Source organism: Rattus norvegicus, chromosome 16 (genome assembly GCF_021556685.1).
Source record: "Rattus norvegicus strain SHRSP/BbbUtx chromosome 16, alternate assembly SHRSP_T2T, whole genome shotgun sequence".
Classification (NCBI taxonomy): domain Eukaryota; kingdom Metazoa; phylum Chordata; class Mammalia; order Rodentia; family Muridae; genus Rattus; species Rattus norvegicus.
This window is the reverse complement of record NC_141549.1, coordinates 6,707,487-6,723,557: the sequence shown is the minus strand read 5'-3', so window position 1 is coordinate 6,723,557 and position 16,071 is coordinate 6,707,487. Positions and strand designations below refer to the sequence as shown.

General features: G+C 50.4%; 1 protein-coding gene across 4 annotated transcripts in view; it reads left to right on the top strand.

Moving 5' to 3' along the window:
- Positions 1–16,071, top strand: part of Sh3bp5 (SH3-domain binding protein 5) — a 64,610-nt gene that overhangs the window by 13,876 nt on the left and 34,663 nt on the right. For 2 of the 4 annotated variants that reach the window (XM_087587444.1, NM_054011.2), the window contains 1 exon segment: positions 11,061–11,189. In XM_087587444.1, the coding sequence (XP_087443570.1) occupies positions 11,061–11,189 (129 nt within the window). 4 annotated transcript variants of the gene reach the window in all.

Genomic DNA, 16,071 nt, shown 5'->3' with positions numbered 1-16,071 from the left:
AATATCCGCTATGCCCAAACCCACCTCGAGGGACTGCTCTCTTTGTTTGACATCAAACTCAGCCAAAGCACGATGAATGGGGTTTTCTTGCTATGTTCACCCGACCCTTCTGATGCCAGGAGGCAGAAGGTGGTTTTGACAGATTTGAAGCCCACAGGTTGAATGTCTATCTCCTCCTTGGGTTTTGACTTTTTTGTTTTGAGACAAGAGATGAAATGGGTATTGTTCTTTCTGGCTTTTTATGGCTACCATTTCTGCCTAAGAACACTTGCCACCTTTGGAGTTGACAGCAGCCATTTTATTTGAGCTGTGGCTTTCAGGTCAGGATTTGGAGAAGAAGAAGTGAGGCTCAGCTGGGCTGTCCTTGCTTAAGGAGTCTCCTGCAATTGCGGTCAGGTGGTGGCTGGAAATGTGGTCATCTGAGGGTATGATGACATCCATGGTGGTCATTCGGGGGCCTGACACAGGTTGCTGGCCCTTGGCTGGGAGTTAAGCTGGTGGCTGTAACTAGGGCATCAAGCAAGTACCTTCCCAATATGGTGATCTCAGATTCTCTGACTTTCTTAGGATGCGTGGCATCTCCTAGAGTGCTGGTCCCAAGATGACCACATGGAAACCTGTCGGCTTTTTCTGTCTCATCCTTGGAACTTTCAGTGTGGTGCATCTCTATTTTCTTGATCCAAGCATGGACAGACCTAACTTCAGAGTCCTCCTAATAGGAGTAGTGCTGAAGAATTCTGGGTAGTGTTTAGAAAGTCCCATACTCATGGCGGTCTCAGAGACACCACGACTCTCTGCTTCCCTTTTGGGGGCAGACTTCACAAGCAGTCATGTTTCACCATGTTTTTGAGAGGTGCTTTAATTTTTAACCAGCCAGCAAAACAAGGACTTTGGTTAGTACTCACGGTAACTGGAAGCAAGCCAGCTGCATGACAGGACGGGAAGCGGGCTTTAGCAGCGCTAGGGTACTGGTTCGACATTGGGAATCTGCTGCTGCTTTGCCATTTCTTACAGATTGTGCTATCTGAGCCTACGAGACAGCTCTGTAGGTAAAGTCACTTGCCACCAAGGCCAACAGCTTAAGTGGGACCCACATGGTAGGAAACAAGGGACTCCTAGATACTCCAGCCTCCGCACACCGTCCACGACATTCGTGCGCACGCACATTCAACAGAAACAAAAATAATTTAATAAATTACACTATGGCCAATGCCTGTTGGGGAAACAAATTAGCACCATCTACAGCAGGGGATGCCGGCTAAGCTGGAAGGCCCCTTCCAAAGGTCTGAGGCTGCTCCTGACTTGGTGGGTTTTCCTTGTTGGCTGCTGGGTCCTGGAGACGCAAACTCCCAGTGCTGAGTTCATTCATTAGGACCTACTTCCCGAGCTGGAGCTTGCCCAAGAAGCTAAGCTCTTGACCTTGTGAAACTTGGAGTCAAAAACGGCCTGGGAGAGGTTTTCTGGGGGAAGCAGGTGCCACTTGCCACTCAGGCCCACCACCTTCATTGTGTAGATTGGAAACGTGGGTGGGGTTTTGTTTGTTTTTGTTCCTGTCCTGTCAGGATTGATTTACTTTATTTCTTGATATAGGGTCTCATTCTATAGCCTCAGCTGTCCCAGAACTCCTGTGTAGACCAGACTGGCCTTGAATTCCCAGAGGTCCATCCATCTACCTGCCTCTGCCTCCCAAGCTCTGGGATTCAAGGTGTGTGTTATCAGCTTCTGCTTCTTACTTTAAAGTATCTGTGAGCGAGCATGTCGGGGGCGAGCGGTATGCACATGAGTGACCTAGAAGCCAGGAGGAGAGAGATACTGGATCCTCTAGAACTAGTTAGAGCTGGCTGTGAGCTGTGACAAAGGTCTGGGGAGACAAGCTCAGGCCTCTGGAGCTGCACCTCTTAACCTTCTAGGCATCTTTTCAGCCCTGAGCTGTTTGTTCTGAATTTCAGATGAAAAGGAAGGAAGGAAGGAAGGAAGACAGCAGGCAGACAGACAGATCTATCTGGCCAGGGCTGTTAGTAATTTAATGAGGTGCTGTTGACACAATGGCCGGCATACTCTGGCATGTAGTGTTTAGCCAGGCCCGGTCCTGCCCTCACCTTCTCCTGTTGACTAACATACATAAAAATAGCTATTGAGGGAGAGCTAAGTGTGTGTTAAAGGTTGGTGTAGGTAACTGTGGTCTCATAATAGTCCTTGAGGACGTTGATGAGGGGTACTGAGAGGTAAGCCGGCCCTGCTAGGTCACACGGTCAGTGGAGATAGAGCCAGGACATGCAGGCTCTGAGTGGAGCCCACGTGCTGTAATGGTTTTGGGTCAGGGGTGGGGGCAGTACATGTTCAGGAGTATGGAGGAAGCCTCCAGGATCCCTGTTGGGATTGACAGAACGAACGGAGTTCTGGTCTAGCAGCTGGGTTTCCAGTCTTTGCTGTGGCACCAGGCACTCATCCTCATGGGAGATGGATGGACTTGGTTTCCTCGTCTGTGAAATGGGAGCACCTGTGTTAACTGATGGGCACCCTTTCCAGCTCTCTGGCTCTGTGGCCATGGATTTCATTTTTCGGCTAGCCACGTGCTGGCTACGTTACAAACCCCTGTAGTCTTGGCACACTGGGAAATCCAAAGCTTCGTCGCTAGTCTACGTCACAACAGACTTAAACTTTAATTTTTTGCGGTACCAGGGATTGAACCCAGGGCCTCTTTCTTTCAAGGCAAGTCTCCATTGCTGAGCTGTATCTGCAGCTTCTGCATATTTTTTATTTTGAGATATGGTTTCATTAAGTCGACTATACTGACCTTGAACTTGCGCTCTTTTGACCTCAGCCTCAGGCTGAGACTTTAGGCTTTCTACCACAGGATCTCACAAAACCTGAAGTTTCTTGACACAGTACTTGACCCAGGTTTTACAAGGGCTTGGAGATGTAGGGTTGAAGGCGTGAGGCCTCGGTTCTCGTGCCCCGTGCTTTTAGAAGCCGACGCCCTCGGCAGCCGCCTCTGGTGTGTCTGAAAAGAGGTGGTGGTGGGTGGAGTTCTGACAGGGATCCCTTTGCCCTGCGCTCTGTGTTCTCCTCTCCTTCCTTGTTAGCCGCCGGCTGCGGTGAGGACGGAGTCGTCTGAAAGCCAGCAGAAGTGATACAGCCTGCTCGCCTGGAATGCCGTGGCGGGCAGAGGCATGCTATGGGCAGAGGAAGCACCAGATGATCTCCAGAGCTTCCCAAGGCTGGGCTCTGACCTTGCCCTGTGGACGGCGTGGTTCTAAACCTGAGCTGCTTATAAAGTGGACCTCGTCTTCGCAACAGCTTGATTGGTGGTTGAAACACTGCCTGGTTAATGTGCACATCACTTGTACTTCTGAGGTTTAATGACTCGTTTTTAAATCTGGGTCTCAAAGTAAAAACAGTTTAACTTCTTTGGCTCAAACACAGAAACAGTCTGCTTGTGGCTGAATTCAGTGAGGTTGTGCTTTAGTAATTCTGCCTCCCTCTTCCTTAAAGAATCCCGTGGGTTCAAGAATGTGTGTGTGGCTGACGCTTGAGAAAGCACAGGGCCTGTCAGTCCTTCCGGCTGCTGCTGCTGCTGCTGCTGCTGCTGCTGCTGCTGCTGCTGCTGCTGCTGCTTCGTGTCCTGGCCTAAGTCCACAGGGTGCCTGTCACTCCAGCCCTCCTTCCCCAAGGAGGACTTGCCCGACTGACCTTGTGCTGGGTGCTGATGAATTTCTTCCTCTGTGGAGCTTTGGGCCTTGGGCGTTGAAACGTCCCTTCCTGTTGGCCTTCGCCCCATCCTTGTGCCATTGAGGACAGACGGTGAATTGAAAGGGAGCCATTTTCTAACTGAGGGACATTCTGCAAGATCACAGCTCCCATGTTCCAGATCACACAGAGAAAAGAAAAGCAAAAGGAGAGGGAAGAAGGCAAAAGAAAGCCAGGAGTGAGGCGAGGAGGGTAGCAGGATTTCCCAGGGCTCGAATATCCGCTTGGATCTGTTACCCCATCCTGCTGTCCTTTGATTCCCAGGTTCATGTGACACAGTCTTGAACTGCTTTTAGTAACACAGGACAGATTTTGTAGAAGGTCCCTACAAGCCACACTTCTCTTGCCTCAGCCTCCCCAGGGCTGGGATTGTAAGTGTGTGTGATGTAGAGAGTCAGAGATCAGGTCAGGAGCAGTGGGCAGAGCTAATGTTCTGATTCTGGCCACTGCACCATCACATTCGACAACGATTTTATTTTTAGAAAATGCATACTTAATGCTTAAAAGTCTCCATTTCACCCTCACTTTTCCCTAATCTGAGGGAACTAGAGCCCCTCTACATGGGGGTGGGGGTGGACTTTACCAAGGCCTTAACCTCTCTAAAGCCCTTCTTTAGTTTTAGGGGGACTGCAGGAAGAAGACACACATGGTGGTCTCTGTCCTTCCTGTTGGTTCAGGACCAGAATGGACAGTATGAGGCCATGGAGCAGGCTCTGGCTTGGACATCAATGCTGTCCAGGGACCTGGAACCTCCCTAAGATTAGACACCTCCGTGCCCTGCCCCCTTGTCCACTCAAAGTTCCGAAAGGTCACAGGAGTAGTTCTTGGGACCCAGGGGGAGGGGAGGGTTGTTGGATCTTCCATGTAGGGAGGACCCAGATTTCCCAGAGGCCTTGGTTTATACCCGCTGTCCTCACACAGACACTACCACATCTGTCATCCGTCAAAGGTGCCGTCTGACGACTCCATGACCACATTACTAAATGTCCCATGCAAGAGCCCAGGGACTTTGCTGCTCCTCCACTCTTGCTGGTGTATACATGTGCGTTCTTGACCGTCTCTTCTGTCCCTCTCCTGTGTCCCTGGCCTTCTGTGTTGTGATCTGTGTGGAAGGGGCTTATATCGGAAACATGGCATCAGGGCATCCTCTTGTATGAGGGACAACCCTCAGGGAGGCAACCACCAGGATTATTAGCAGGCCCTCCAACAGGCCTCCTCTACCAAAGTCAAGGTTTGAAGTCGGGAAGGAATGTGACTGAGGGAGTGGGGCTGTGATTGAACAGTGATTTGGAGGTTTCCACAATTCAGGATCCTGGTATTTCCTTCCTCCTCCTTTCATGGCCTCTGTGACTCTGAGGTCCTTTTAGCCGAGGTGTCCTTTTCGGAATGCTTCCATCACATAGATTGGGCTGGAAATGTTGAAGTCTTTACGGAGCTAGCCCCAGCTTCTGCTGCTCCTCACATGGCTGCCCGTGCCCAGCCCCGCCTCTCCCTGGCTCCTGTGCCCTCACGCTTCGCTCGACCTTTCTGGTTTATTATCTTCCTGGGCCCTGCTCTACCCTGCCATAGTCAGTCAGCTTCAAGCCTTGCTGTGGGATTCTCAAGGTAGAAACTGTCCTGCCCCCCCCATTATAGGGCTGAGAAAAAAAACCCAGACAGACAGTGGCAACAGCTGAAAGGTGCCAGGGGCAGGCTGAATCATAAAAAGCGAGGGTTTTAGGGCTAGGACTGTACTGTCTAGTACAGTAGCCATTATCCATGTGCAGTTGTTGAAGGTATAATTTAAATTAATTAAAATGTGGTGCAGTAATAGCAGCAAGAGTTCCTTTGGCCACCTGTGGTACGGGCTCCGCTTCTAAGCCTTTAAGTTAGTTCTGTCAGCCAGCACGGAGCACTTACCGTCTCTCCTCCAAACATGGCTCAGAGTGCTTTCTTCCTGAGGGTTAGAAGTGCTCACAGGACTCCCAGACCAGATCCGATGGCTTTTGGAAAGCACAGCTTGCAGTGAGCTTATTTTAAACAGCTCAGGTACCCCTGACCATGATTCTAGAGTGCCCCTGACCGCCACCAGTGCCGTGTCCTTCATGCGAGGCAGTTCACCCTGAACGTGGTTGGCGCCGTTTCTGCCGGTACCTACTCCATATTGTCTGTTAAACTGATAGTTGTTTCCGGTTCACCCTGTCTGAAAAGGAAGCTTCGTTACTGTACATGAGCAACCATCCAAGACAAGGCAAATTCTTAACAGCAAACTTGGTTTTTAAAGTCTAATTTGGACCAGAAGGCGGGTGTGGTGACACAAACCTGTGGTTCTGTCACTTAGGAGACTGAGGCAGGGAAACGGCTGTGAGTTTGAAGCCAGCCTCACAGTAGACAGGAAGAATAAAAATCCCAAGCCAAGCAAGCAGGCAAGAACAATCCTGCGGGCTAGAGGTGTCGTTCAGTGGTTAGGACACTTGCCTGTACGTGTGAGGTCCCGGGTTCTGTCCCTACCACCACACGTGCAAAATAACACACGTGCAAAATAACACACGTGTAGAAAAGTGAATGGGGACTCTGGGATGACACCATGTGGCTCACCAGATTCCAGCAGGTCCTTTCTCCAGCAGACCCTGTGGAGGGCCCCCACTTTCTAAAGACGAGTCAGAAGATGTAATGGCTCCTAGCGGAGGGTCTTCCCCTGTAGAAGTCAGAAAGCTGGGAAAGTGTTCCCGGAGGAATAATTGTTGACTCTGACTGGGCGCCGTGACATCTCTCTGGTGTCTCTTCACATCTAGAGCGTGTGACAGCCATGTGTGGCGCCATGAGGCACTTGAAGATTTCGGGTCTTGGGTCACTGTTAATCTCCAGTTATCACCGAGTGTCCTAAAGAATTTGTGAAGCCCCAGCAGTATTTATTTATGTCGAAAATTAAAGGCGTTGTTGTTGATCTGAGACAGGGTCTCGCTGTGTAGCGAGGAACTCACCTTTTAGAATAGGCTGGCCTCGCCGGTGCTGAGATGGAGGGTATGTGACACCGTGCCCAGCGTGGTCTCTTTATAGTTTGTTTACCTCACAGTTTTAGAGTGTGAAAGTCCAAACTGCATCTCACCACAGTGGGAGTGTGTGGTGTGTGTGTTGTCTACATTCTATTTCTTGTGATGGCACAAGAAACTCCAGGGAACACTCATGAGAGGGCAAAGGTCAAAATGGCCATGGAACGCAGCCAGCAGGATAGTTTGGTGACCAGAGACTCTTGCCACCAAACTTGATGGCTTGAATTTGGTCCCTGGAGCCAATGTCTCTATAGGTGAGAGGAGAGAATCAACTGTATGAATTCATCCCCTGGCTGCCACATGGGGGCCATGCATGCGTGCCCCCCGCCCCCACATCATATACATTTTTAAAAGGACAAAGTTGGGAGTCCCACTTTACTGTGAAAATGGGTTCTAGCATCAGGCTCTCTGGAGAGGTCTGAGGGACCCCCTTCCCAGCGTATCTGTAGACCACTGAGTCTGAGTGCTGAGGGAACCACTGGAGACCAGTGCACACCAGATTAAACAAGTGAGATACTTGCCTGCTATGCAGCCACAAAACAACTGTGCCACCTGGCTCCGGTTGTCTTATCTGCATGCTGGCCCCGTGGTTCCTGTCGAGCCTGTCTTACAGGGTCATTTCTAGGCTCAACTCATGCCTTTGAGGCCTCTCTCTCCAAACCAAAGCTGTGTGTTCATAAACAGCTTCACCAAGGAGCCTTTGAAGTTACGCACCATCTCTGATATGTAGGACAGTTATTTTTAAAAAGCTGACATCCTGTCGCTGTGCCCCTGATTCTTGAGGACACCTCCATGAAGCCGTTCATTATCCTCAGTTTACAAGTGAGGTAGTAGAGACTTGGGTGAGCCGGTTGGCCAGAAAGCAGGGACTTGTCCCCAGTTTGTAACTCTCTGGCACGCTGCTCCTGAGGCTCGCTGGCTCTGAATGTCGTAGCCAGAGCTCTTATTCTGCGTGGGGCTATGTTTTTGACACACTGACACATTCAAACAGAGATTGCCGCTGTCAGCAGTTCTTTGCTTAAATAAATCACTCTCCAAGTGAGTCACCTAAGTTGAAGATCTAAGACATCACATAGAGGGAACCGGTTTAGAACTCCCTTCGAGTGCAGATTTTAAGTTGCTGGGTGTGGTGGCACACGCCTATTAACACCAGCGCTTAGAGTAAGTTCCTGGCCAGCCTGGGCTTTATGGCCATCTCAAAACAGGAGATTACCAGGCCTGGGATAGTAAACTGCTTGCTTTGGGGGAGGGGCAGGCTTAAGCTGGCCTTGAACTCCAGATCCCCCTGCCTCTATCTCCCAGGAACTGGAATTATTCGAATGTGCACCCATGCCCAATGGTTTTGAGAGTAAAGACCTGCCCATCTTCTGGAGGTGTTTGCCCTTATGAATTACCCATCTCTGTGGATCGTTTCCCATAAAAACAATGTTCTGTGCACTCAATCCTGAAGTATCCATACTCCACTTTGGAGGATCGTTTGACTGTGACGTAGGTGACAAGGGACCACAGTGAGGTCTTTCCTTTGTAGGGAATGGAGCAGAAGGCACCAGTGTGTGGCACCTAGCTGTTGAGATGGTATTTAAGGAACTCTTAGTTCAGTTCAGTTGCATCAACTCTGCTCCGGAGGCAGAAGTCCTCCAGCCGCTGGCCATGCTTAATTACAATGCTGAGCTGGGGGTGGGATGCAGATTGACCTCCTCTCCCTATCAGTGTAACTGATACCGTAACTAACTAAAGGTCTCTGGCTCAGTCCTGTGCCTTTTAAAGGTCCGCTTGAATAGCATTTGATAGAAGTCCAATTCTGGACTTCAGTCACTTGAACGAAACAGAAAGTGAGGGTGAAGGTGGCGATGGGGGGGTCGGCCTTAAGGGAGAGAGCAGTGCAGTAGGGGCTGCTGGGACACTTCTGCCACACCTCTGTCACCTCTCCTGGCTCCAGAGTGACAGCTCAAAGCTACTCAATCTTCCATTCCATCCCGTTAGCCACCTCAGTGGGGAAGTTTCTTCTGCTAAGTTTAAGAAACTCTTTAGAGGGGATTTAGCTCAGCGGTAGAGCGCTTGCCTAGCGAGAGCAAGGCCCTGGGTTCGGTCCCCAGCTCCGAAAAAAAGAAAAAAAAAAAAAAAAAAGAAACTCTTTAGAATGAAGTCTCATTAGTTTTGATACGTAGGCCTCTTTCTCCACAATCACAGCAGTTGGGAGTATGCATTGCTAATTGGCCAGGCTCAGTCTCGCGGCGCCAGAGGTGGGACCTGCTCTCAGTGACTGGGCTGCCTCAGTAGGACAGGATGTGCCTAGTCTAGCAGTGAAGGGAGAATGGGGGCAGGGGAGGGGGATATGTGAGGGGTGACTGGGAGGAGAGACAGGGCTACGACCCAGATGTAGAGTGAATAATTAAGTAAATTACTGATAAAAGCAGTGGCTAACATCGTCTCAGGAAAGATGAGCTTGTTACCTATGACCACTTTATGACTAGATCTGTGGTAGGTGGATGGAGCTGATTGTGTGATACCCAGGTGTATAGCTCATTGTTGGGACAACGTGATTATTAGACCCGGCTCTTGCCCACCACCCCCACCTATACCCTCATGCTCCTGAATATACAGAGTCCTGAAAGGATGTTACCTAGGCTGGCGGGCCTCAAAAAACTGTCCAAGGCATCTTCAGAAATACTCAGAACCCTGTGACAGTTTGATAAGTTCCAAATATGATCCAGTCATTTTCCTGAAATCATCACAAGCTGGGATCCCAGCCTCCCAGGGAGGCTAAAGCAGGAGGGTTATGAGTTCAAGGTCAGCTTGGGCTACAGAGGGAGATCCTGTCTCAAAAGCAGAAAACAAACAACAAAGTCAATCAGGCAACTTCTGCTATCCCTTCCCAGCACGGGGGATGACTCAGAATCTGGAGCTGAGCTGGATGAACAACTTGCAGACAGCCTCTGAGGAGGACGCCAGCCCTCACTTAGGGCTTATGTAACCAAGGGCAGGGCTTGACCCTACGACGTTCTGGGCACCCCGAACTGTGAAAGCCTGTGGACTTCCCGAGTCTTAGGAAAGTCCAGTTTCCCTGCAGGAGGGACCTCTCTCTAACGCTGAGGAGAGAGCTATATACAACACAAAACCCCCGATGACTGCGACACAGAACTGGGGTCAGGGCCTGTGCTGGAAGTGGGATCTGGGCTCCAGAGCTCCCGAAGTCGGCTGTGCCGTCAGGCCCATCTGCCGAGCCCACAGCCCAAGACGATAAGGGGATGAATTAGAAGAATTGATCCAAGCCTCCTTCAACCCCACGAGACCCTACATTTCCACACGTACAGCCTACATTTTTAAGATGGTTAATTGTGAGGAAGGCCCTTTCCACCTTGCAAACATCTGGCTCCCTCAGATGCCTGCAAGCATTGCCACTCCCTTCCTCTTCTCAGCCAAGCAAGGCCTACGTTCTTCTTGGGATCAGCTCTCCCACCCCACCCCCACAACTCCCAAGTGTCCCCACTCTGGCCCCTATGAGGATCCTGCTTACTCCTTTGAAGGTTTTCTAGGAGTCTCCTCTGCGGTAGATGCTCTGGTGAGGGTCTCTGCTGAGTCCCACAGCACCCACACACTGGTGCTTCTAGAGTGGACACAGCCATCAGACTGGAGTGCCCTGGGGTCAGGGTCCTGAAGTTGTAACCCTGCAGTCGGTGTTTAACATCTATGAGTCCCATGGTTTAGGGATTTGTGGGAGTGTGGGAAATGGTGCGGTCACTGGAACTCAAGCCACCAAAGGCAACCGAGAGTGTTTCCCCAGGGGACGGAGGACGTTTTGACACACTGGGCTTTCTGACATAGTCGTCACTGGACATAATTTTTACAAGCAAATTACAGGGTGTGGTGGTGAACGACTATTAAATTTCAGCACTGGGGAGGTGGAGACAGGAAGATTGAGAGTTCAATGCCATAGCAAAACTATTCTGAGTGTGTAAGCGAATGAATGAATGATTGGGAAAGTTAATGTATAAATGTAGCTAAAGTAAGTTTCAAATGGGCTTTCTTCTCAGCCACATGACCAGCTTGAAGTCCTCATGTAGCTGGTGGCAGCCACTGACTGGACAACGTAGATTCTGGGTCCTTCTTACAGTGGAGAACAGGTTTTGAGTGGTGCCAAGCGTATTGGCTTGTAAAGTGATTCAGGGTCCTGCCCATGTGTGAATTCCTTCCCCGTGTTTCTGGTCAGATGCAGCAGACGCTTGCCGCTTCCTTCCAGAGCCTGACGATAATCCCTCCATCTTCTCCCTGCTATAGGATGCACGCCAGAAATTCCGGTCTGTCCTGGTTGAGGCGACGGTGAAACTTGACGAGCTGGCGAAGAAAATCGGCAAGGCTGTAGAGGACTCGAAGCCCTACTGGGAGGCCCGCAGGGTGGCAAGGCAGGTAGGACAGCCCGAAGGTGCTCTGCCCACTAACCCCAGTTGCATGCGGGGGTCACCTTTTGGTTTCTGTATCTCCCACTGAAGGTGAGAAGCACCTGCGCCACAGGAAAAGGTCAGGGCTCTGTCCAAGGATGGCTGCCTTTGATCAGCCTTCTTATACCCTGCCTCGTCGGTTCCATCCAGCTCGAGACGCCATTAATAGAGTGTGAGTGCCGATTCGGATGCCCCTTGTCATATGACTTGTGGTGGCTGAAGCCTCTGAGTTGGAGAGTTGACTCATGTGTACTGTGAATGTGTCCAGCGTTCCTTCCGTGTATTCCTCTTCTCTTAGTGGCTGCCTGTGAGGCACAGGGCAGAATGACCCTCGGGTAGCCCTTCTTACCTCTGACCTGTTAGAGTTTGAGTTTACAGTGAGAACAGCTCCACTTAGACATGGACTCTGGTTTTACATACAGAAGGAATCAGACACAGAAGGGATTGGTGGACAGACAAGTGAATGACAGACTTGGGGAGCCACCAGTTGGTCCTACGTCCTCTTCTACCTCTCTAACTTAGAATTCTCTCCCACCCCATCACCCACTCCTTCATCCCTCCAAACTCCTTCCTGCTCCAAGCTGGATGGGTAAAGCAGTCTGGTTAGCTTCATCCAAATCGTGCTTTATGGATGGGGCCCCATCTGGCTACGGCACATCCTGGGTTGAGTCTTACAGTCTTCTTTTTCTGTACCCCTAATCTCCCTCGTGGGAGGGAGCTGTGTTGGGAGATGCCCCATCTGCTGGGAAGCAGTAGATCATGTCATATCTCTTTCTTCTCAATCTTCTCTTGACCCCAAACAGAATGATCAAGGTCATCACGGAGTCCCTCAGGCAGCCAGGTGTTGCCAGACCAGGTCCTCGAGGGTGGGTGACAGCCTCGATGAGCAGAGCCAAGCTGAGTCCCGAGGGGATCAGGGCTAGATCTGAGCCTGCAAATGACCTCTTTCCTGGTGGCTGGTGAGGAAGTAGGGCAAGGGTGGGATGTCCCCGCCCTCAGCTCCAAGGGACCCCATCTCTACTGGAAGGGTACTCTAGGCTGAGGCAGGAGGTTATTACATTTTATTCTGTGGATGTGGATGATGAGCTGGGACAGATGCTGGAAGTGGCCCTTTGGCCTTTCTGATGGCAGGAGAGCGTCCACCTACCTCAGCTGCTGCCAAGTGGGGCTTCCTGTTTTCTTTCTCTGCCTCGTCCCTGCCCACTTCCTTCTGATGTTTGAAAACCCCTCTGACCATGCCCAGCAAGGACGGTATCCGAGTCCTGACAAGCACTTCCTGCAAGGGTGTACCGCGAGCTTTTTCGTCCCATTCTTGAGATGCTGGTGGTACAGGACCAGCATTGTTCTTAGGAACGTAAAGGAGAGGATGTGTCTGACAGTGGGATCCTTGCATGAGCTTGAGTTTCAGTCTCACTTTTTAAAAACTAATTTATTGGGGCTGGGGATTTAGCTCAGTGGTAGAGCGCTTACCTAGGAAGCACAAGGCCCCAGGTTCGGTCCCCAGCTCCGAAAAAAAAAAGAACCAAAAAAAAAAAAAAAAAAACTAATTTATTGTGGAAAACTTAGAACCAGCTTACTGGCTCCTCCCTTCCCTTCTTCTTCCTCCCCCTCCCTTTCCATGTTTAAAGGAGGTGTCATACATCCGAATGCCTGTATCCCCCATCCAGCATCTCATTGAACCCCATCCGGTACTTAAAAGAACAACCTTTACCACAACTTGCCTTTCTGTAAAGTCGTATAGCCACAGGGCCAGCAGAATTATAACTGTGTATCAGAACCCTGCATTGCCTCGTTCCCAATGTCAGATCACTCTCCTGACAATAAATCAGGCCCATCCTGTGACCCCTGAGGCCAAGTCCAAGTTGTACCAAGAGGAGCCAGACCATGCTATCTTTTCTGAACTGGGCTGGGGGCAGGGGACTGGCTTTGGTTTCTTTGAGAGCTTTTGTATGTGAGCTCTAGCTGGTTTTCAAGGCTGCTTTGATATGTCTGTATCCCATCCGGCCGGCCGGCCAGCTGACGGCTTGAGGATGAGGGTGGTGCCTGTCAGGTACCAGGGGTACCCCAACCCTTGTTTATTTGCTGGCTTTTGATTTGTTCTCCCCCCTCCTCCCTCACCCCGTCTCTAAAACATAACAAGAAGTTTTCCGTATAGCCATTTTACAGTGTTCAATTCCATTAACATTCGCCTCGTTGTGCAACCCAGACCACCAGAACCTTCTCTCTTCTCACACTGAGATTCTGTAGCCATGGCTATGCGTCTCTCGCCATTGCTCTCTCTCCACAGACCCTGTCAACCATCCTTCTCTTTCTTCCTAAGAGCTCGGCTGCTCTAGATGCTTCATAAGCCATCGGGTATTGAGCAACATCCGATGTTTGCGACTGACTCATTCACTTGACATTTGTGTTTGTCCCCAGTGTGTCACCTCAGAGTTCCCTCCATTTGTCTGTCTGTCTATTGAGACAGAGTCTTACTGTGTGGAACCAACTGACCTCAGAGAGAGCTCCCGCCTCTGCCTCCTGAGTGTCGGGATTAAGCTGTGAGCTTCCATGTCCAGCTCCCTTCCCAAGAAATTCTTTTTACATGAGTTTATTTTGTGTGTGTGGCATAGGGCAATGTGTAGGGATCAGTTCTCTCCTGTACAGTGTGGGTTCTGGGGATCAAGCTTGGGTAACAAGGCTTGCTGGTCAGCCCCTTTATCCTCTGAGTCCCAGTGGCCCTGCCTTGTTTTTTAAGGTGAATGTTATGCCACTGTGTGTCTAACCACATCATGTTTGTCGTGTCAGCATTGACAGTCTTGTTATTTTTAAATGGTTGGAATGTGTCAGAAGAGCACAGAGCCCTTTGTTGTCTGTAAGGACAGCGCCAGCATGAAATGACAAGGTCAGAAAACTCAGAGATGCTGCATGCCGTGTGTTTATGGGGCCACGTAAGGCCATGTCCTACATTTAACCTTCTTTAGAAGAGTCACTGAGGGAGGAAACATTTGAAAGTTGTCAAATGGCTTGGCTGGGAGAGCACTGGCAAGGCTGGGCCTGTGAACCAGAAAGCATGGCTCAGAGTCCCAGGTCACCAGCAAGCTGGGGGATCTTCAGCTGGTCTCTTCATGGCTGAGCCTTCCCTTTCCCATAAAACAGAGTTGTCCCCTGTCGGCTTTTGCTGCAAGTCAAACCACTTGTGACTTGGTGGCTTGGAACATTTATTTAGTGTATGGCCCTGGCTAGTGTATGGCTTTGCCAGGCAGAGTGTTTGTTTGTTTGGTTTTTGTTTCTTGGGCTTTTTTCCCCCTGACTCAGGCTTGACTACTGGTATTGTCTGTACACTTGGTTTGCTGCAGGTGGCTTATCTTGGATGGCCTGATTTGTTAGACACTGCGTGGCTGTCTCTCATCAACAGGACAGACTGGCCCTTTCACATGGTGTTGGATTTCAGGAGCAGAAAGAGTGCATGCCCTTCCTAGGTCACTGCTTGATTTTACATTTGTTGATATCCTCCTGGCTGGAGTGGGTCACGTGGCCAACCCCATTCCAGGAGGCGGAGAAAAATGACTTTCACTTGGAAGGTTTATTAGAGGCATTTGTGTGATCCACCCTGGCAATTGAATTCGTATCTGGAAAGTGTTATTTAGAGAAATGCATTATCATAGAATTTTTCCTGTCAAATCTTGTATATTTACAACGAACCTGCTGACGTAAAATATACAGCCTCGCTAGAGAGACGGCTCTGCAGGTAAGTACAGGACTGCAGTGGTTCTCGGCACCAACATCTGACAGCTCACAACTGCCTGTGACTCTAGCTCCAGGGGGTCTGAGGATGGGCGGACACACACACACACACACACACACACACACACACACACACACACACACAATGAAGATAAAGCTTTTTAAAAAATACAATAAAAACCAAGCAGCACCAAAAGCCCTAGGACAGAATAAGCAGCAGACCTTTGCTGGCTGGGAGGGGATCTATAAGGCGTCAGAACCAAATGGATTCCCCACGTGCAGCCACCTTCCCATCTTGTCTTGAGTTTCCTTATGTCCTGCAGACGTTCTTCTCGCACTTACGAGAGTGAACCTGTGTTCTTAGCGGCAAATTTCCTCTTCCTTTTTCTGGGTGTGCATTGCATAGTTGACTCATTACCTCACCCGTGGCCAGCAGCTCTGTACCACATGCTCGCCTGGAGCTCAGCTAGTGCACATCTCTGCTCCACGGAAGGCAGTCACCTCAGCTCAGAACATGTGTCGGGTGACTAGTACTGTTGTAGCTCCCTGCATGTCTCTTCAGTGACCTAGGAGTACCCCAAGCATGGATTTGGGGTTACAGCAAAAGCTAAGCAGTAGCCACATGTGCAGGCATGGAGTCTGTACGTGCTGGGCTCTCCTGGGCTTGTTCAGTAAGGAGCTGGGGACTCAGTTGTTAGTGTGCTGACCACCACACGGGAACATCTCCGTGGGATGCTGCTGACCAGGGAAGCTTGGGATACTGGCATGCTTGAGGCCTGTAGGTGAGAGAGGCTGTGGAAACCTCAGGAGAAGAGAGGTCTAAGGGAGGAAGTGGCACAAAGTGTGAACATGGGTAAATGTGTCTGCTCAAGGGCCTGGGGAAAGAGGCCAGGGGGCCAAAGCATCACTCGGGGAAGGAACATGAAGGGCTAATGAGAGACAGTATACAAGCTACAGATCGGCTGGGGCACGATGGGGGTGTTTTGTGGGAAAACACGTCATGCGGTGTCCCCATGTGAATGTCCCCGCTATTTTAGTTTGGTTTGGTTTGAGGAGGTCTTCTGGAGCCGGGGTTGCAGGTGTGTCCTGTCATGCCCAGGGCTGCAGCACCACCTGTCTGAGCA